The 21,212-nt window shown below is 50.7% G+C and overlaps 1 protein-coding gene across 5 annotated transcripts in view; it reads left to right on the forward strand.

Moving 5' to 3' along the window:
• Lgmn (legumain) overlaps positions 1-20,174 on the forward strand; it is a 32,315-nt gene extending 12,141 nt beyond the window's left edge. For all 5 annotated transcript variants that reach the window (XM_023719641.1, XM_023719642.1, XM_023719645.1 and 2 more), the window contains 13 exons: positions 1,112-1,277; positions 9,307-9,404; positions 9,959-10,040; positions 11,888-11,973; positions 13,158-13,233; positions 13,820-13,882; positions 14,543-14,609; positions 15,614-15,732; positions 15,819-15,908; positions 17,277-17,477; positions 18,179-18,349; positions 19,421-19,485; positions 19,664-20,174. In XM_023719641.1, the coding sequence (XP_023575409.1) occupies positions 1,112-1,277; positions 9,307-9,404; positions 9,959-10,040; positions 11,888-11,973; positions 13,158-13,233; positions 13,820-13,882; positions 14,543-14,609; positions 15,614-15,732; positions 15,819-15,908; positions 17,277-17,477; positions 18,179-18,349; positions 19,421-19,485; positions 19,664-19,706 (1,327 nt within the window). In that variant the 3' untranslated portion in view covers positions 19,707-20,174. The remainder of the gene's footprint in view (positions 1-1,111; positions 1,278-9,306; positions 9,405-9,958; positions 10,041-11,887; positions 11,974-13,157; positions 13,234-13,819; positions 13,883-14,542; positions 14,610-15,613; positions 15,733-15,818; positions 15,909-17,276; positions 17,478-18,178; positions 18,350-19,420; positions 19,486-19,663) is intronic.
• The last annotated feature ends 1,038 nt before the right edge of the window (positions 20,175-21,212 follow it).

Genomic DNA, 21,212 nt, shown 5'->3' on the forward strand with positions numbered 1-21,212 from the left:
GAAAAAAAGAATAAGGACTTGAGATGCAGAGCCACATAGCAGAAAGTACTGGGCCTGGAATTCCCAAGGCCTGGCTCTGGTCTCTGGCCAAGGCTGGCTTTATGTGGACAAAGGACAAGTCATTGCTTTTGAATGTCCTCTTTTTTTTTTAAAATTTTATTTATTTATGTGTATGTGTGTGGCCAGCTCAGCCCACCAGGGGGCGGGGCTGGCTGGCATGTGGTGCTGGGGGATTGAACTGTGGTCCCTGTGCTTTGCTAAGCTTGTTCTAAGTAGGTGCTCCAGACCACTGAGCCATCTCACCAGCCCTGAATGTCCTCTTTTCTGTGCAGGCGGGCAATAGTATTTGCCCTGCCTGTTGCGTGGAATGTGTACAAGTTCTATGTTAGTCAAAGCCTTGAATTAATAATTTACTGTGCTTACCAGCACAGTTCACACGTAAATTGCCCATTGATATTAATATTGAACATGTATTGAATATTTACAGGCTATATAAATAATAGCCATGAATTGTAATAAAGAAGCCTGTAGAAAGATCACCCTTAATCTCATTTACCGCTATGAAATTTTTTATTAAGTAACTATTAAAATTTTATTTGCTTTTCACATTTTTTGCCTAGCTTGTATTATGTGTGTTTTTTTCTTATAAACAGTTCATATTACAAGATAAAGTTTTGCCAACACAGTGAATTATGTTGATGAATTTTATCTCTGTATGTTGAATTAAGATAAAAATTTTCAAAGGTGCTAAAAGTACTTTCTGAGCAAACCTTTCACTTGCAGAGAAGTTAGGGAGATAGGGAGAGGGAGAGGGACGGTCTCATATGTCATCAGAGGGCTTATCAAACCATAAAGCCATTTAGAGAAACACTTTGACGTTTCCTCTCAAATTCCCACAGGGTCACCTTAGTCTGAGGCAGGGTTTCTCAGCTGCCCCACCTTAATCTGGGGCAGCACAGGGGAGAACACAGTTCCTCCTGGTGGTTTTCCTCAGCGCACCTCACCCTGTGTTTGTGGTCCCTTTATTGTGCTGGTTATTATGAGGGCAATGGAGTTTCATTGAGACCTCTTTTCGTTGACTCTGCTGTGTGCACTTTTCTGATTTCTGCAGTTGGACTTCAAGGTGCAGAATGTTCTGGAAAGCAGCCACGCTGCTCAGCCTGGTCCTGGGCTCTGGAGCTGTGCCCATCAGTGTAGATGACGACCCCGAAGATGGTGGCAAGCACTGGGTGGTCATTGTCGCGGGTTCCAACGGCTGGTACAATTATAGGCACCAGGTGAGAAAATGACTCTTTTTTTTCCTTTATGACACCGGCATCTGTAGACAATCCTGGCCATTGTTAGGATGGAGAGACCATTTGTACACCTGTAAGGCTGGCAAGGATGTGGGGAAACTGGACTCCTCATATGTCATCAGAGGGCTTATCAAACCATAAAGCCATTTAGAGAAACACTTTGACGTTTCCTCTAAAATTCCCGCAGGGTCACCTTAGTCTGCGGCAGGGCTTCTCAGCTGGCGCACTGTTGGCACTCGGGCTAGATAAGCATTGCGGGGTGTGTGCAGCATCTTTGGCCTCTGCCCCTTATGTAGCAGCGGCATCACCCAGGCATCTCTAACAACCCAAGATGCCCCCAGATGTTGCTGAGTGGCATGGGGACAAGAATCACAGTGGTCTGACCTCTTCTTCTTTTTTTTTTTTTGGAGGAACTGGGGATTGAACTCAGGCCCTTGCACTTGCCAGGGAAGTGCTTATTCCACTGAGCCATCTCCCCGGCCCCAGACATCTTCATTTTATAGATAGGGAGACTGACGACTAGCGAGAGGTGGTGGCAAGGCCATAGCGCAAGCGGAGACAGACAGGCCTGAAGCCCTGGGCTCCGGCATACGCACCTCGCCCCCTCTGCCTTCCACACGTAGGTGGGGCTGCTGTCCTCACCCCTGTGCCCCCATTTACCTGTTTGGGGATGTGTCAGACTAGTCCCCAAAGGGGCTGTGAGACAGCAATTCAACTACTGGGAACAGACCCAAGATAAGTGCAAACACTTCCACATAGGCACTTCACAACTGATCATTTCAGCCATACCATGACAGCGAAGAGGAAACGTCCCCCAGCCAGGGAGTACCTCAGATTCTTGGTCCCTCTTTATGGGTGGTTGGCTGAAGGGTAGGTCCTGGGAAATTTTCTTTTCTTTTTTTTTTTGTGGGGAGGGGTACAGGGAATCGAACTTGAGACCTTGAGCTTTCCAGGCAGGCACTTAGGCGCTCAGCTATATCTCTAATCCTGAAATTTTCTAGTACTTACATTTTAAAGCTAAAAGCACAGGCTGAATTAATATCTTCCTTAAACAAGTGCGTCCAAGCCGTTATCATTTCCACATGAAATCACAATAGAGGATGAGATACCTTGCATTCTTTTTGGTGCTAAGTCATTGGAATCTAGTGGGTGACGCATTCAAGCTGTATCAGGTCGGACCAGCCACGCTCCCAGGCTGTGGCCAGTGGCCCCTGTGATGGATGTGTTGGGATAGAACCTGTGTCCCTGGCCACCTGTTCCTGCCTTAGAACTGGGCAGGTACATTTTCCCACAGTGTTTATTTTTATATCAGGTTCGTATCTGTTCAACACAGAGGCGGCTCAGGTAGCTGAGGCTGTGACTCATTCCTTGAGTGGGTTTTGTGTGTTGGCCAAACGGAAAATTTAGCTTGATTAAAAAGTTGTTAGGGGGGCCAGGGAGATGCGCCAGGGCCTGAGTTCAATCCCCGGTTCCGCAAAAAAAAAAAAAAAAAAAAAAAAAAAAAGTTGTTAGGGTGGCAAAATGATCCCTATCCTTTTAATATGTAACCACCCCTGGGAGAGGAGCACCAGTCTGGCTGTGTGGCTGGGTCTCCTCCCACCCCCAGCCACGAGATGGGTAGCTAGTTGTAAGTCTAGTGAACATGCTTATTCATCAGCTGCAATCAGTTAAAATAATATGTTGGTTAAACATTATTAAATAGGACTTATCCAATTACCCTTGGTTCTCAAAGAAAGCCCTTCCCCCCACTTTTTTTTTTTTTACAGTACTGGGGATTGAACTCACAACCTTGTGCTTGCCAGACAGGCACTTTTGCTGCTGAGCTATATCCCTAGCTCTAGGAACCCTTTTTTATGGTATTTATTGAATGAGAAAAAAGGGAATCAGGGTAAAAATAGTGGCCACAGACCAAGCTTTGTGTCCCTGAATAGAGGATGATGGCATTGAGGCTGTGCGCAGATGAACCATGTGCCGCATTGTTGTGACCGTAGCCTGGGTCCCTGCTGGCCCATGTCTGTTCCTGGCCTGCCGCCAACATGTGCTTCCTCAGCACTGGAGATTACACCCAAAGAGAACCTGAGAGAGCTTTCCCCGTAGGACCTCATGTGTCAGTGGAGGTGTCTATCTCCCTTGGATTAAGAACACCCATTCACAGTGGTCTCTTTTGTTCAGGGTCAACGCCATCGTGGTTGTTGCTGAGCACTGTGCTCTATGATGATTATTTTAATTTTGTAATCATGTATTTATTTATTTGTTTGTTTGTTTATTTGGTACGAGGTCTCGCTATGCAGCTCAGACTCATAGTGATGCTCCTGTCTCAGCCTCCCCAGTGCTGGGATTACAGGCGTATGCCACTATGCTCAGTTTCAGGGGTTAGCATGGTGTGCCCAGGATTCTGGGGCTGGTGTAGCATGTGGTACCAGAGACATACCCAGTCCTTGTGCTTGCCAGGCATGTGCTTAGAGTGCTGGGTTATCTCTCCAGCCCTGTGGTGGTTATTTTGGACTTGTTTTGTCTTGACCGGGTTAGACTTTTGATTTCCACTTTGAACAGATGGCGCATTGCCTGGCCTCCAGGGTGCCAGTAGGACATTCTGCCTCCAGCTGCCTGAGGGCAGAGTCCAGGGTCTGGGGACTGCTGTGTGCAGGTGGCCTGGGCTGGGGTGGGGCACGGGCAGACATGTAGACGGGATAGCAGGGCTAGGAAGAAGGCACAGGGGCTTGGGAGGTGAGGTGTGATCCCAGAACGTACCCAGAGGAGCTCAGCAGCCAGGAGTGGCCTGGGAGCTGAACTAAGAGGAAACATCCTCCCTGGTCCTCTGCATCCGGCACGAGCAGGTGCCTGGCACAGATGCCAGCTTGAGGCGCTGATGATGCAGAGAACCCGTGCTGACCTCCTGCTGCCTCTGATGGAGGTTGTGGCTTGTGTCATCTCAGTCCTCGGACATTGTGAGATGGTTGGTCCTGGAGTGGCTGAAACTGATGTGCAGAGAGGGGGAGTAACTTGGCTCCGCTCACCCAGCTCTAGCAAGGGGCGGAGTAGGGATATGAACCCAGGTAACGTGGCTCCACAGCTCATACTTTTTCTTTATTACCTAAAGAGAATACATATAGTAAAAAAAAAAAAAAAAAAAAAAAAAAGAAAGAAAGAAAAGAGAGAAAAAGAAAGGAAGGATATAGAACTTTACCAACTTCACCAACAAAACAATAGGTACTTGACAATGGTTGCTGTATTGCATAATGTTGTCTTCAAATTGGTTATTCAGGTTACCAGATACAAGCATGCAAAATTGGTTAAAAAAAAGAAAAAAAGTTATAGAAAAGAAATTTAAAAAGAATAAGAAAAAAATTCATGCTTTAAAAATATTTTTTTCTTTTTTATTAAAAAACCCCAACATATTCAAGGTTTTTTTTTTGTTTTTTTTGTTTTTTTTTTTTGTATTTTAGGGTCTACAGGGTATTCAGGGTCTCACTACTAGATTGGACTCCTAGTGACCCACCTGTTTACAGCCTCCCAAGAGCTGAGATTACAGGCCTGTACCACCACGTCCAGTCTCAATTGCTGTATCAGCATGCCCCAGGGGCTGGCCAGCCCTCAAGGTTTTTTTTTTTTTTTTTTAATGGAAAAATTAGAAAAAATAAGTGAGCAGAAGAGAAATGGTTATTTATTTTTAAAAAATTTTGTAAATGTATTTGTTTGTTACAGGGTCTTACTACGCAGCTCGGACTCATGGTGATCCTCCTGCTTCAGCCTCCCCAGAGCTGGGATTACAGGCATGCACCGCTATGCCTGGACTCCAGGGCCAGCTCAGCCTGCCCTGAGGGTGGGACCTGCGTGGCATGTGGTACTGGGGATTGAACCGCTGTCCCTGTGCTTGTCTAAGCTTGCCTAAGCAGGCATGTTAATCAAAAGCGGTTATTTATATGGCTCAGGTTAGCAGTTTCTGGCATCACAGTGGATTCCTGGGCGTGAAGACAGTCTGGACACACTAGGCATTTGTTGGGGACACTTTTCCCCCTGGCCGGTTTTCGTGTACTGATACCTGGGTGGAAGGCAGAAGGAGGTGGGTTCCTGCATGGTTCCCTCAAGCCCGGTCCGGGTCCAGGACAAGGGCTGGAGCATTAAAGGCTTCATGGAACAGAGACTTGAGGGTGGCCTGAGGACAGCAAAAGCATGGGCCTGGAATAGCAAAGCCACAGTGAGGACCCGGCGAACACCCGCTAGGGGCCAGCCAAGCACCTAAGCCCCACTGGCTGCAACTGAGGTCCTTCCCAGTTTTCCTCCTCCGTCTTTGTATTGATGATGTGTCTTCACATAGGCCCTCCTAATGGTTGTAAGATTGCTGGGGCAGCTCAGGCGTGGCCTCCTAACAAAACCCTAAGGAGGCCTGCTGTGTCTCTGAATGCCATGCTGTCAGTCACAGCATAAATCTTTTTGCATGACTTTACCCCTAGTTTGCCAGGCCAGAATTGCGTCACATGTTGCCACTGTTGAAATCAGCTCTGACTCAAGGAAGCTCCTGACTTCGATAGAAAGAAGATGACAAGAGGGCATGCCAGGACAGTGAGGGCCGCAGTTCCAGGAACCAGACCCTGACGGGTGGTGTGGGGGCTGGAAAGTTTGAGTGCGGGCAGAGTGAGGTGTACCAGGGCCCGTGGACCCGCTAAGTCAGCTAACTCGTTCCCTTGACAGAGCTGAATAGAGAAGTCCTACTGGCCCTGCCTCACACAGCTCTGCACGGCAGGGCCCTGCCTGGCCCCCGCCCCCAAGTCAGAGCCTCGCTACTGCTGCTGTGTGCTCTGAAGGGCCAAGTAGTAAATATTTGAGGCTTTGTGGCTGAGGCCAGGCAGAGGCTGATGGATTGCAGTGAGGGAGTGGACAGGGCGAGCTGGCTGTGTGGTTTCCCAACAGGCTGTCCTGTGTGCTGTAGGCACAAGGGCTGAGAGGGTGCCGTGCCCAGCTGGGGTGGGCCAGGGGCCATCAGGAGGCCGCATAGGGTCTGGGAAGAAGCAGCTTCGACTTGCATGGACCTGCTGTGTTAGTGGGAACATTTCAGCCCTTGCTCTGGGGTGGGGCTCAGCAAGGACCCTGCAGAGCTCCAGCCCGGCCCCTGTGTGCCTAGGATGTGGGAAGGTCGAGAGAGGAACTGTGCAGACCTGGCTGGGGAAGGGCCCCTCCCTGCGACTGGAGTGCGCCACATGTGGCCTGTGACCCCAGTAGTAGCCTTGTACAGCGTACAGGTTGGCCACTGGGGCCAGGGACAGGAAGGGCAGCAGCCTGCATCGGGAGTCATGGGATGCCTTAGGCTGAACTCACACCAGCTCTGAGAGTGCTGAGTCATGACAATCTCTGCCCCGCATTCCAGCCTTGCTCAGTACCCCACTGGCGTCCCCTCACGTGGCCTTTCTGCTTTGTTTTTGGTTTGCATGTCATCCTTGCACAGGGGTCATGGTAATCCTTGTGTGGCTCCAGTTTTAGTATACTCAGCAGCATGGGCTCTCTGCCACAGGGAAAATTTCACATAGGTCAGATGTGTCACAGGAAGTGCCTCAGGTGGCCTTTAGTACCACTTTCCAAGTGCCAGCGGGCTGGAACTTTGCTCCCACAGAGAAGCCTGTGAGTGAACTGGACAGTGTAGTATCCTCGAGGATCCTAGTGAGAGCCCAGGCTGACTTGGAGACCCCAGTGTGTGAGGAAGGGGCATGGGCGTGTCTGGTGGGTGGACTGGGTTTGCATCTTGCTGCCCACTTTCAAATGAGGATAAAAGCATCTGATGGCGAGATGATGCTGGGGGCTCCCAGCAGTGCGTGGGGTGTGGAGAGGGCTCCGCACAGCAGACCCGCGACACCTGGCTTGCTCCTTATTTCTTCACGGTGTCTTTGATGCACCAAAGCATGTGAAAGGCTGGATCTTCATGGCCTTAAAGAGGAAGAAGGAAGATGAAGAAAGCAAAGCATCAGGTTGCCTAGCTCCACAGAGGCTCTTCTAGTTTACACAGCAGAATCAGCTGATGCCACCTATCTCATACATTAAACAATGGCTGACTATAGAAAATACTTGGTGACTATTTAAAAATGGTTATCTTTTTTGACTTTTAGCCATGTGTCCTCTCCTTGGGCCTCTGTAACTGTAATTTTTCTGTTGCCTCTTCTCGAATCCCTGTCAAGGTGTGGAGGCAGAAAGTGAGCTGTGTCGCCGCACCTCCCTAAATTGCCCTTTCCTGTCTGTAAAGGGGGTGTTGGTGGTGACCTGTACCCCCTAGGCTGCTCTGCTGAGAGAGGAAAGAGATCTCACTGGGGAGACCTTAGCGCAGAGTTGGGTGCGGGGAAGAAAGCCCGGGATGTGTTTGCTTTCTGATGAGCCACTCATCCGCCTGGAGCAGCTCTGGTCTGCCGGGCCCTGGACCTGCCCGTGCCATGTTCAGCCTCTGCACCCAGCACCATGACCCAAAGGCACTGCCTGGGCCACTACAGAAGCCAGCTCAGTGTTGGCCGAGCTTAGGGTGCTGAGTGCTGTTTGGGGATGTGATGGAGGCTGGGACTACCCTGGGTAGGCTGTGGCTCGTCCCTTCATGCTCTCGCAGGCCTTGTTCAGGAAAGGAGGAATTCGTGGCAGAGAGAAACTTCCAGGCAGTGTTTCCCCTCTGTTCTCAAGTGCTTTCTATGTCATGGAGGGCAGTGCAGGTCATCTGAAATAAGGAAGCAGCATGCCGTACCCCTGTGTGCACAGGGGGTTGTGTAATAGAAATTGTCTACGGCCCCTGAGACTGCTTTCTTCTTTTCTTAACTGGAGGTTAAAAAGTTTCTCATTGCAGTTCCTGAGTTTAATTTCTTTCTTTTTTTTTATTTTTATTTTTATTTATTTATTTATTTATGTATGTATTGTGTGTGTGTGTGTGTGTGTGGCCAGTTCAGCCCACCAGGGGGCGGGGCTGGCTGGCATGTGGTGCTGGGGATTGAACTGCGGGTCCCTGTGCTTTGCTTAGCTTAGTTTGTTCTAAGTAGGTGCTTTAGACCACTGAGCCATCTCACCAGCCCTTAATTTCTTTTTTGGTGGGGGAGGAGGTACAGTTCTTTCTTTGTAGTCCAGGTGGGCTGGAATTTGCCAGGTAGCCCAGGGTGGCCTCAAACTCGAGCCATCCTGACTGCTGGGATTACAGAGGTGTGCTACGATGCCTGGCCTGAGGGGAACTTCTGAATGTTCGTTCCATTCTCTGAACAGTGGCTATAGCAGATCCAAAATTACTCAGGCCAGAAAAGAATCCTGTGTAATGTAAAATTAGCTGCTAAGCTTTTTTTCTTTCTCTCTTTTTAAAAATTTTTAAGAAATCTTTTATTTATTTGGTACAGGGCTTACTATGCAGCTCAGACTCATAGTGATCCTCCTGTCTCAGCTTCCTCAGTCCTGGGATTACAGGTGTGTGCCACCACGCTCAGTTTTGGTGGCTGGCGCGATGTGCCCAGGGTTCCAGGGCTGGCACGGCAGCATGTGATACCAGGGATCCACCCCAGATCCTTGTGCTTGCCAGGCAGGCATTTAGACTGTCAAGCTATCTCCTCAGCCCCTGAGATTTTTTTTCTTTAATGAGCTCTCACTAGTTATATATTTGTGTAATTATTTTGGTATGAGACAAAATCTTGCTAGGTAGACAGGCTGGATTTCTGCTTCGGTCTCCCAAGTGCTGGGTTGACAGGTGTGTGTCCTCATGTCCAGCCGCTGCTGATCTTTTTGTATGTTTGCTTGTTGGGACAGGGTCTTGCTGTGTAGTTCAGGGTGGCTTTGAACTCTGTGGCCCGGGCTGGCCTCAGACACAGCAATGCTCCTGCCTCAGCCTCCCGAGTGCTAGGATTACAGCAGTGCACCACTGTGCCTGGCACCTGCTAACCTTTGAACCCACTGGCTTTTCATCACTCTCAGTTGTTCTGTTTTTGAGGCCTAAACCCAGAATTCCCACATCAGCCTCCGCTGGGAAGCAGCAGCCCCCAAAACCTCACTCGATCCTTCCTTCCAGGCTGATGCGTGCCACGCCTACCAGATCATTCACAGAAATGGGATTCCAGATGAGCAGATTGTTGTGATGATGTATGATGACATTGCCAACTCTGAGGAGTAAGTAGAGAACACTTAGAACTTGTTGATGACGTTCAACATTAAAGATAAAAAGTGGCACCCAGAGCCGTGGTCTGGCGTAGGATTTACGCCGCCAGCCAGATTCCCCTGGCAGGCTCCCCGCTGCGGTCCCTGGAAGAACACTGCCCCGTGGCCCTTTACTGAGATCCGTCCCCAGCTATCTCAGGGAAGCCATTCTGAGCCTTCAGCCCTGTGCCCTGGTGTTGAAGAATTGGTTTTTGTCCTTTTTCTGAGAGGATTTTTCCCCTGAGGTCCCTTGATGAGAGTGTGGTGTGGGTTGCCTCCGCGCTCGCCCCGTGGTGCATTTCTGGAGCTCTGCCCCTCCTGATGTTGCCGAGCGTCCATGGGCTGTGGGACCCCGAGATGCCCACGCTGCTGAAGCTCAGGGCGCACTGATGGCTGTGCAGGCCACAATGATAAATGTCTCCGGCACACGTGCTCTACTGCTTTTTCGCTGGATAGGGACGTATTATAAAGAAAGACTTCAGAGGCTTGTCACATCTTGTATGTCATCTGTGTCCTTTAATTTTCAGAAACCCCACTCCAGGTGTTGTGATCAACAGGCCCGACGGCTCGGATGTGTACGAGGGAGTACTGAAGGATTACACGGGAGAGGTGAGCGCACTCAGGCCCGGAGCCGGCGGGCCGCACTTCTGTCTCACTGCAAGTTTTTCTTTCCTTCTTGTTTTTCCAGCATCAGAACCTTGACAGACTGATTTATAGTCAGTGTTTCAGGTTTATCTTAGGACTAGTGCTTTTAAAGTAGATGAGGAGAGATTTGTTTGTGCTTTGTTTCTTGGTGCTGGGCGGATGTCACACATTCTAGGCAAGCACACTACCGTTGAACTCTCTCCCTGGCCCTATTTTTTAATTTTTAATTTTAATTCTTATTTTTTTGGCAGTACCAGGGATCACACTCAGGACCTTGCGTTTGCCAGGCAGGCAGGCGCATATGCTGCTGAGCTATATCCCCGACCCTGTCTCTGTTTTTTTGTGACAAGGTCCCTCTATGTTACCCAGGCTGCTCTCAGACCTGGGGCTCAAGTGATCCTCCTGCCTCAGCCTCCCGAGCAGCTGCGACTGCACTAGGCAATGCTCACCTGTGAGAGTTTTGAGAGAAAACAGAAGGGGAAAAATGGAGTGTTCCAAATAAATTGCAGTCCACTGATAGGTTCTTGCTAATCTTTGTATGTTATATGCCTATTTCCGTCCATAGTAATCTGATTTTCTTGCTCTTAATTTGATTATAGATGATCAATGATTAGCTTTCTCAGCCCCAAAGCCAGAGCATAGTATCTCAAGATTTTCCTAAAGATGGATTTTGTTAATTATTATTATTCTCTTTTGTTTTTTGAGACAGGGTCTCACTGTGCAGTTCAGGGTGGCCTTCAGCTCACTGTGTAGCTCAGGGTGGCCTTGAACTCCTGCCAGCCCTCCCACCTCAGCTTCCCAAGTGCTGGGATTATAAGCATGTGCCACCATACCTGGCATAATTATTATTCCTTTTTTTTTTTCAGTACTGAGGATTGAATTCAGGACCTTGCGCTTGCCAGGCAAACATTTATTCTACTGAGCTATCTTCCTGGCCCCATAATTGGTATTCTATATCACCTACAAAAATGGTTATATTCCTCCCGTTGGTTGATACCATATCAAGTGACCCATATTTAATAATATGATAGTGAGTTTAGTCTCATGGGTTTCATAGTCTGTTTAATTTAATCTCTGATCTAGTTGTTGCAATAAAGAAATATTCATTTGAACTTTAGCATTTCTTTCAGACTGTGTTTCCCTTTTTGTTTGTTTTGCTTTGTTTGAGACAAGGGCGATTGCTGATCCTCTTGCCTCAGTCTCCTTAGTGCTGGGGTTACAGGTGTGTGCCGCCACATCCGGCCCCGTTTGTGTTCTAAATTCAGATATGATCAGATTTAAGATAGCATGTGCAGTATAGTTGGTCCTCTCTTAATGAGATTGTTACTATGTAGTTAATATGAGGAAAGGTTGGACTCTAGGGAATAGGACTTTTGATTGTATTATTTTTCCTTTTTTTTTTTTTTTTTTGGTATTTCAATGATCAGATATCAGTTTTACACAGTTCTCTGTAAGGCAGTGAGTACCCTTGGGACGCAGCATCTTAGGCAGCACGCGGATGCCCATCTCCTTCCTGGAGTGCAGGGCCTGGAGTGGCCCTAGAGTGTGCCCTCCTGTGCTGTTTTTCCCTGCTGTCGCCCTTTGCTGTTCTCCACCAGATCCCTGGTGCTCAGGGGGCGTGGCAGCCTTGGCCAGTCACCACCAGCCACAAATACGATGGCACTTACACTAGTGGCGGGCACACGCCCCGAGAATGCCGCACTTGCTGTGCCCTCAGAGGTGTGTGGCGCTTGGCCTGGGCCTGCTGCAGGCTCTGGGAGCTGCCCTGGCAGGACTGACAGCGGCCTCTGACTCTGCCTCCGTTCCTGCAGGATGTGACCCCAGAAAACTTCCTTGCGGTGCTGAGAGGTGATGCAGAGGCAGTGAAAGGCAAGGGGTCTGGAAAAGTCCTGAAGAGGTAACGTGGGGTGGGAAGCCTGGCCTGGGGCTTGAGCTCCTTCCTTCCCGAGGCGCTTCGTGCTGCTCGCCCAGGACAGCTGCACGGCGGTGATGTTTCCGCAGCTTCTCTTGACAGCCTTGTGCTGAATTAGGCCTGTCATCTCGGGTCCTTCATTTTGTTTTTCTTTTTGGGCATAGTATGAGGGACTGAACCCAGAGGCTTTGCATAGAACTACATCTCAGCCCTTTTTCTATTTTTTATCTCAAGATAGGTTCCTGTTAAGTTGTCCAGAATGGTTTTGAACTTGCGATTCTCCTACCTTAGCTTCTCTTAGTCGTCCTAGACTGCTAGGATGACAGGCGTGTGCCCCTGCATCTGGCTTTCCCTCATTACTCATAAATGTTCCTGTCGCATAAGCTGCTGTCTTCGTTGCCTGTGGAGCATGGCTCTACCTGTGACCAAGGAAGCTCAGAGACGGGTGTGACTCCCTGCAGGGGCCAGGCTGCAGACCCCCACCTGTGCTGTGCTCCTAGGTTGGCCCCATAGGAAGGTCTGACATTTGCCCTGAGGAAAACCAGCCCCAGGGTTTGCCTCTCTGGTTGTGGGCCAGAGAGTCTCACTGCTCCCTATTTCCTCAGGTAGCATTTCCCAAGAACCCGAAAGCATCAGGTAGTGTTTTCTTGGAGGCTGAAAGGGAAAGAAGCCCAGGCATGAGCTGAGCTTCCAGGAGAGCAGAGGGGGACATCTGTGTCCGTGACCTGAGTGCACTCCCATGGGGTCCCTGTAGCCCTGGGGAGCAGGAGGAGCACCCAGGGGCCCCCAGCGGAGAGGACAGTTGTGCTGCTTGGCTGTGCGTCCTGGAGCCTGGCCACTTGGGGAGAAGCCCGATTTCCGAGCCCCCCTTGCTTTCGCCCTACTCCACAGATCCTACGAGGCTGGTGACCGGCTGCCAGTCAGTGGTCTCCCTTTCTCCAGCCTTTGTGTCACTCCAGGGCTCCAGGCTGGGCTTCCAGGCTGGGGCAGAATAGCACCTGGGGCCAGAGAGGAGGCCACACCTGGGCCTTGGGTTCCTCTTCCACTCTCACTGGGCAACCATAATCTTCAGACTTCTCCTTCACTTTTTGATGAGGGCAACTTTTCAGAGAATTGGAACTAGGAAACCGTTACCCCTGGTTCTTGACGCCTGTCTTCTCTCCTGGCAGCGGGCCCCGGGATCACGTGTTTGTTTACTTCACCGATCATGGAGCACCTGGGTTACTGGCTTTTCCTAATGATGATGTGAGTTTTGCTTTGCACTGTGTGCACATGCATATGTGCGTGCGTGTGTGTGTGTGTGTGTGTGTGTGTGTGCGTATGTGCACATGTGTGCATACATGCTGGGGAATGAATGTGCCAGGGCTTTACCCATGCTTGGCCATTGCTCTACTGCTGAGTCATCCTCCTGGCATTTTTCTTACCATTTTAGAGACAAACTTGAAAAATAGAAAACAAAGCCTATTATATTGAAATGTAACCTGTTATGTATGTTTTCTAATGTCCCACCACAGGTTTGCATGTATGACAGGTGTGTGTCTGGGGGGTGCATAGCAACTCACAGGCTTATCAAGGACATCTCTTCCAGCTGGTGTCCCTTACATGTCACAGCAGCAGGAGCTGTCTCAGGCCAGGGTGTTTCACACTAGACCCAACAGAGTCATCGCTGGGGAAGCCCATTCTCCTCCCTTTGTAATACGTGAATACAGCCCTTGAGCTTCCATTCAGGCACTGTGCTGTTCACTGTGCTTATTTGTGCATGTTGACGGCCTAGCCCACTGGTGGCTCATCTGGGTGTGCCATTCAGAGTGTTGGTGTTCTTTCTTTGCAGCTCCACGTCAAGGACCTAAACAAGACCATCCGTTACATGTACAAGCACCAGATGTACCAGAAGGTAACGGTGGCTGGGACTACCTTGGGGAGTGTGGAGGTGGCAGAGGGAGCAGAGCCCCCATCATACCCTGGCTGTCTGGGTTTTCTGAAAAGGGTTCCTTCCAAGTAGCACAGACCCCTGGTGTCCTGCAGTTTATGCTGTGTGTGATTCTAGGATCTCAGCTATTTGATCAGGATTATTGCTTGTTCACCACTATGGCCTCACTCCTGGGACAGCCCTAGCGATGTCAGGGAAAGGCTGCCCCAGGCAGGTCTGGGGACCACACTGGAGATGGCTGCTCCTAAGATAGTCTCCAATTTGGGCCAGTTGGGGAGGAACACAACACCATCCATATTATTTTATTTCTGCTTTTGTCCTCTTGCCTCTCTAGCACCTGTTGTAGAAATTGTGGAGGGGGGTGTCCAAAGTGAAAAACCCTGTATGTTTCCGTTAGCATCGGAGGGCTTCATGTTCCCCGCACTGTGTCAGCCAGGAGGTTGTTTTGCCCTGCTAGTGATGAATGCGTTGGATGCCTTGTGCAGTGGCTTCCCAGCCCTGGGCAGCAGCCTCTTTAGTCTCCCTAAAGCCAAAATGAAAGGCTTCAGCATGGATGGCAAGAGCGGCAGGGCCCGGAAGCATTAGCAGGGCTGGGCAGGCTCACCTGTCGTGTCTGGCTGGCAGATGGTGTTCTACATTGAAGCCTGTGAGTCCGGCTCCATGATGAACCACCTGCCCCAGGACATCAACGGTAGGTGTGGGCTCTGGGATGATCAGCTGGCGCCAGACCCCGCCGCTGGGAAGTGAGTGTGCCGCACCGCAGGGCCTTCGGGGGCAGCCTGGTGCAGATGTGCCTCTGGTGGAGCTCTGGCTTCCTCCGCTCCTCCTGGAAGACTCCAGAGTGAGCTTCACTGTGCGTTTCTGGGTCCTAGCCACGTACTTCTGTCCAAAGCTGCGTGGACTGTGGAACAGCACAGTCCTTTTGATGTGTTGTCACTGACTGCCTGGTCTCAGGCAGGCAACTTCGGTTGACCTCAGTTGTCCCCATCGGTAAAAAGGAGGGTGGGTAAAGAGAGAGAAGTCGTGCCAGGAGCTGGGGAGCCATGTTTTATAGAATGTGTCCAGCAAAGTTCAGAGGCCATGGTTCCTGGGCATGACGGGGTAAACGGTAAATGGCAGCTGTTCTAAAGCTTTAGTCCCACTGAAAATTTTTTAAATTAAATGAAATTTATCATTGTTTTGTATTTTGGTGGTACGGGCAATTGGAACCTGGACCCAGGGGCTCGCCCATGCTAGGCAAGTGCATTGCCTGAGAATTACATCCTCAGCCTATATCTGAATGTTGATTTAATGTTAATACACTCTTTCTATGGAAGCCAAATTAGGCCTGCATTTGCTTTTTTTTAATTCAGTGCTGGGGGTGAAACCCAGGGGCTCATGCATGCTCTCTTGCCCTGGCTGCATCGCTATTCTGTTTTTTAAGAAAGCATTTTCATTTACTTGTTGCTGTAAAAAGACTTGTCATTGGCTTCTTCTCTTTTCTTCTACATCTCATTTTGGATGCGTCTTTGTGCTGGTGGACAGGGCTGGTCACAGTTGTACCTACTCGTTCCCACCTCTCTGCCCTGAGCTGTGTAGGTGGCAGGCAGGCTGCAAGGTCCCCAGGGGAGAAGGAAGGACCCCAGATTCCACTGTAGTCCCTGGCACGGTACAGGGCACTGTGAGTCAGAGATCCCTTTGATTGATTCCTCGTAGTTTATGCAACTACTGCCTCCAACCCCAGCGAGTCGTCCTACGCCTGCTACTATGATGAGAAGAGGTCCACATATCTGGGTGACTGGTACAGCGTCAACTGGATGGAAGACTCGGACATGGTGAGCCCTTGGGGGACCCGCCAGCCACCTGCAGTTTAATGGTCAGGCTCTTGTCTCTGCAGGCCCTCACGCTTCCCTTTTTGCAGGAGGATCTGAGCAAGGAGACACTCCACAAGCAGTACCAGCTGGTGAAATCCCACACCAACACCAGCCACGTCATGCAGTATGGGAACAAGGTCAGTGGCCTCCTGAGCTCTCCCTGTTCCTTGAACTCCAGACAGACTCACCTAGAACCTTGGCTCTCGGTGAAGCAAAATGGATCCAGGTGATGAGTGACTGAGGAGGGACAGCTCTGCCTTGCACGGCCACTCAGTCCTGGGCATACTCTCAGGCTCAGGACCAGGCATCCCTAGGGTCAAACGTGCAGATTTTCGGCAAGTGATATGACCGCCCTGAGCCTGTGTCCTCATGGCCCACAGGGTCGCTGGCACATGAGAGAAGGCTGTACCTAGAAACCCAAGCCTGGCCTGGCTCACCAGTTCTGGAGGTGGAAGTGCCTGCCAGGCTTCCTGGCATTGTGCTGTGCACTCCACGCCCTCCTAGGTCCAGTGTCATTCTGAGCTTCAGTCATTGCTTTCCCTTTTGGAGAAATTTCCCCTGCCTCCATCCTCGCCCAGAGGAGCCTGGGGTGGTCAGGTAGGTGAGTCCATAAGGACTTGGCTGACTGCGAGTGGTGTGGCCTTACCAGTGCCAGTGGGCCAGGCCATGGTGCGTACGTGCGTATGGAAAACTCGCCTGGCACACCCAGTTCTGCGTTCCATGGCAGCTACCACTGTTGGAGAGCTCAGTGCTGGGGCCCAGCAGGGTTTTTGAGTGGGTGTGGGAAAGAATGAGGTGGGGACGCACCACAGGGCAGGTGTTGCCCTGGTCCTGCAGCTTCTGCATGAAGATTTTCTTTCTCCTGCAGCACCCTCAGTATTGGCTCTTTGGTGCTAGGAGCTGCGACATCTTTCCCAAATTTTGTGTTCGTGTGTATTTGTGTGTTTAGTTTTACTTTTTTAAAAAAAATGAATTTAGGACAGGGTATGCAGTGTGTACAGGGTGTATAGGGTCTCACTATGTAGATCGGACTTGTGGTGATTCTCCCATTTTCAGCCTCCCAAGTGCTGGGATTACAGGTGCGCGCCATCATGCCCAGTCTTAATTGCCATCTCAGTGTGCCCCCGGGGTGGGGCTGGCATGGCACATTGGGGATCAAATCCCAGCCGTTGTGCTCTGCCAAAGCAGGAGCTTTAGTCCACTGAGCTATCTGGCTGGCCCTAGTTTTACTTTTAGAACTGTTTCTAAAGGATTGTTGCTTGGCTGGGGGACAGAAATGTCTGTAGTGTCTCCTTCCCACTGGCTGGAAAGTCTGTGCTAAGCTGTGGGGTACGTGGGGCCTGAGGCCGAGTGTCAGCCCAGCCACTCTATGCCCTCATTCTGTCATTCTTATGGGACCCACGCCTTAGCTCCAACCTGGGCACAAGCTTGGCACCTCCTGCTGAAGGGTCTGTTCCTCACGTCGGGGACTCCCATCTGACCTGATTTTTTTTCTCTCCTCCCAGTCCATCTCTGCCATGAAAGTAATCCAGTTTCAGGGAGTGAAGCATAAAGCCAGTGCCCCAATTTCCCTGCCTCCGGTCACACGGCTTGACCTTACTCCAAGCCCAGAAGTGCCCCTGGAGATCATGAAGAGGAAGCTCATGAGCTCCAATGACTGGAGGGAGTCCCAGATGCTCATGAAACAGATCCAGCAGCATCTGGATGTGAGTAGTGTTCATAGGAGCCCTTCGCAGGGCCGTGGCCAGGCCAGGTGGGCCGGGGCGCCAGAGCGGGCCCTGCCTGCTGCTGACCTACCCAGCGTTGCGCAGAGCCTGCTGGCAGAACTGGCAGAGTTGAGGAGGGAAGGCTTCTGGAGTCTGGGGAGTGCTCGGGGCCGTGGCTCTGGGCCACACGGTGGTCAAGCTCACAGTGGGCCACGTGTACACCTGTGCAGCTCAGACTTGAAAGACGCAGACTCCACTGGGGAGGAGTGAGCTGGAGACGGGTTGGGAGGCGAGTATGAAGCAGTGCCCGTGATAGGAGGCTGTTTTTCATCTGGGAGGAAAACAAAGCCCCTTTGTGCCCACTGCCTGACTGTTGCTGGTTTCCCGAGGCGGCAGAGGCACCTACAAACATGTGGAGCCATTCATGGGACGGCAGTCTGTGCTGGGCTTGAGTTCCACAGCTTGCTTTGGGTTTTAACTGTAAACGTTTCGGCTGTGCTGGGCGATCCTGGAAGGCAGGGAACTGCAGCTGCCGCAGAAGCCTTGTACACGCTTCTGCCATCTTCAAAACAATTGCTGGCATTTCTCTTCACGCCCCTGGGGCGGTGGGAAGACAAGCCTTCAAGCGTGCGTCTTGGTACCTCAAGGGTGCCGGAAGCCGAACCAAGTGCACTGCAGTGTCCAAAGCTGTTTCTCTGCAGGTTCGGCACATCATGGAGAAGTCCGTACGCAAGATCGCCTTCTTGCTGGCCGAGTCCGAGGCTGAGACCGAGACGCTTCTGTCTGAGAGAGCCCCGCTCACGGAATATGACTGCTACAAGGAGGTGGTGACGTACTTCCGCACACACTGCTTCAACTGGCACTCGGCCAAGGTGAGGGGGGCGTGATCCTGCCCAGGCACCCTCAGGCTGACCTCGTGCCACCCACCACACGTCACCCCTGGAGGCTCCGTGTGGGCTGTGGAAACGGGGCTCATTTCAGGGTCTCAGCTGGAGCTGAGAGGACTATGAATGTCCAAGTTTAGGACTAAGTGTCACCCCAGAGCAGCGGGTGGGAGAGTTCCTCACAGTCATGGATGACAACTGCCACTGACAGTGGCACGGAGGAGCACCTACTTCTGCCCACACCGCTGCAGTCCCTCCCAGGCCCATCTCTTTGCCATCAGCCCGTGTGTGCTCTCCCAGCTGGGTCCCCCGCAAGTCCTCTCCACCACGTGTAGTTGAAGTCAGTGGAGGAAGATGGAAAAAGGAAGTTTCCAAAGAAGGGAGGGAGACTTGACAGCTGTCGAAAAAGCCTGGTGCTCTTTTCTCTGCATTGCTTGGTTCCCACTAGAAGGTTGGCAAGCCATGGCCTGCAGTCCAAACTCTCTTCTTCCCCCTTAGCCTGATTTTAAAATATTAGGTTTCGCTGCAACACCGCCACACCCTGCTCAGGGACCTCCTGTCTGGGGCTGCTTTCATGCTGTGGCAGGGTAGATGGCTGCAGTGACTATGCTTCAACCTGATCTTGCTTTCCTGTCCTCCCGAATTATTTAAAATGAATCTTCTTGCTCGTGGGTATTCCCAAACTTCCCTGAAGTTCTAAGATAAACGTTGATGCTTATTCCAGTCCTCCTCAGTGGTGTGGCCTGGCATTTGCACACTGCCCACCTCCCTCCTCTGCGTGTCCCTCACAGAACGAAGTCTCCAGAACAAAAGCAGAGTTCTGGGGGACATCGGAAGTTCAGACTGAGGCACAAGAGCAGGCTATGTGCAGACCCTGGCATGTGTTCATCTTTCTCGGGAGGGGGCCTGCATGTATCACCAGATTATCAGAGGGAAGAGGGGATCCAGGAGCCCCCAGCTGAGAAGCTTTGTCCCTGAGACTGAAGGAGAGCTGTTCCAAGTTTAAGTGTGGACTGCAGGGTGAGCTGAGGTGTCTGATTCTCTTTCGTTTTCTTCCAGTACGAGTATGCCCTGAGACACTTGTACGTCCTGGCTAACCTGTGTGAGAAGCATCCAACTGACAGGTAAAGCAGCACTCACCTCTGAGTGGTTGATGTCTTTCTGAAAATAGAAGGGAGCATGCCGCTGTGCCCACAGCGTTCAGGACAGCCTCGTGCTTGGTGACACTGTTGACTGTGATGGTGCCGCCTGGCATTATGTTTGTCTTCCTTCTCACCGAGCTCTCCTTCCTGTCTCCAACAGGATAAAGTCGTCCATGGACAAGGTGTGCCTTGGTTACTACTGAGCAACTGCCTTCTCGATGCTTCTCCAGGTGTGACACTGTCACTTAAAATGTGCCACCCAGAGGCAGTGGAGGTGGGGCCAGCGGGAAGCCAGGCAGCTCAGGCCCACCAGGGACTGTGGTCAGGCTGCCCAGCCTCCCCCAGGCCTCTGTCATAAGATACTGGCCCCCTCCTATCCAGTCTCCAGGATGTATGAGAAGCGCCAAAGAAGCCACGGTCGCGTGGGCAAAGCACTACTGAGCAAGGGCCTGTTTTTCTTAAGAGCTTTTTCTGCCCATTAGTTTTCAAGACCAAGAGGCTCATGGGGGCTTCTGTAGCCAGTGAGGGAATCTTTGTTCTGAGAAATTTGAAGCTGAAACCTCTTTGAAGTCTTCAGATGATTTTATTGAAGAGGGCTGTAAGCCCTCAAATGGAAAATTATTTTTAGAAAATATACTTTCAATTGCTTTTGTATTTTATTTTGCAATAATGGACAAATCTTAAGAAAAATAAAGATTTGTCATTGAAATCAAGTACTCCTTTCAGGTCCCTGACTTTGTCATTTATTCCCCTGGCCCTCTCGGGGGTGCCTACATCTCTGTTCTTCCTGGACTCCTGCTTCTCCTTCCTTTTCTTGGCATCTGAAGTTTTGCACTCTGGACGTTTTAGCTTCTGAGTCCTCATCCTTTGCGACCTCACTTTCCCTGAACACCTTTCCCTGCTTCTGCACAGACCCTTGGCTCATCTGACAGCACCCCTTATGCCTTGGAGTTTGCACAAACCCTACTCTGAAGTCTGTGCATCTCTGACCACAAGACTGGGCTGGGCTGAAACCAGACACAGATGTGTATGCCCCATACACCAGTGCTGCAGTGGTTTTGTTAACGATGTCACGCTACCGGTAGCCAAAGCAATATTGTGCCGCAATGAAAAAGGAATGAAGAAGGCCGGCGAGATAGCTCAGCAGACTAAGTGCTGATGCTTTGGCAAGTTCAGGAATGGGGTTTCAATCCCTGATCCCACATGCTGTGCTGGCCCCGGCCGGGGGCGGGGGGGCGGGCAGTGCACGGAGCCACCGAGTTTGGGTGTGGTGGTGCACGCCTGTAATCCCAGCGCTGGGGAGGCTAAAAACAGGAGGGTCAGTATGAGCCCAAGCTGCACAGTGAGACCCTGTGCCAAATACCTAAGTGAAAAGAAAGAAAGAAGAGTATATACTTGCTGCAGCATTAAAGACGACTCGAGGAAGCTAGCAATGAAGACCACGGATGATACAGTTCTTCTGTATAAAATGTCCAGAATATGTAAATCTGCACAGACAGGATAGTTCAGTGGGTCCAGGGGCTGGGGGCAGAGGGAACTGCAGACAGGTGTCAGATTTCTTTCGAGGGTGATGAAAATGTAAAACTGGCAATGACTGTACAATTTTGAGTACACAATCTTTAATACATACTTGAACTGCACAGGTTTGTTAAGACATTGATTTTGGAGATTTGAGAGACTTTGAAAACATGGATGATTCATGTAGCCTA

This window comes from Octodon degus, unplaced genomic scaffold (genome assembly GCF_000260255.1).
Source record: "Octodon degus isolate 3935 unplaced genomic scaffold, OctDeg1.0 scaffold00070, whole genome shotgun sequence".
Taxonomy (NCBI): Eukaryota; Metazoa; Chordata; class Mammalia; order Rodentia; family Octodontidae; genus Octodon; species Octodon degus.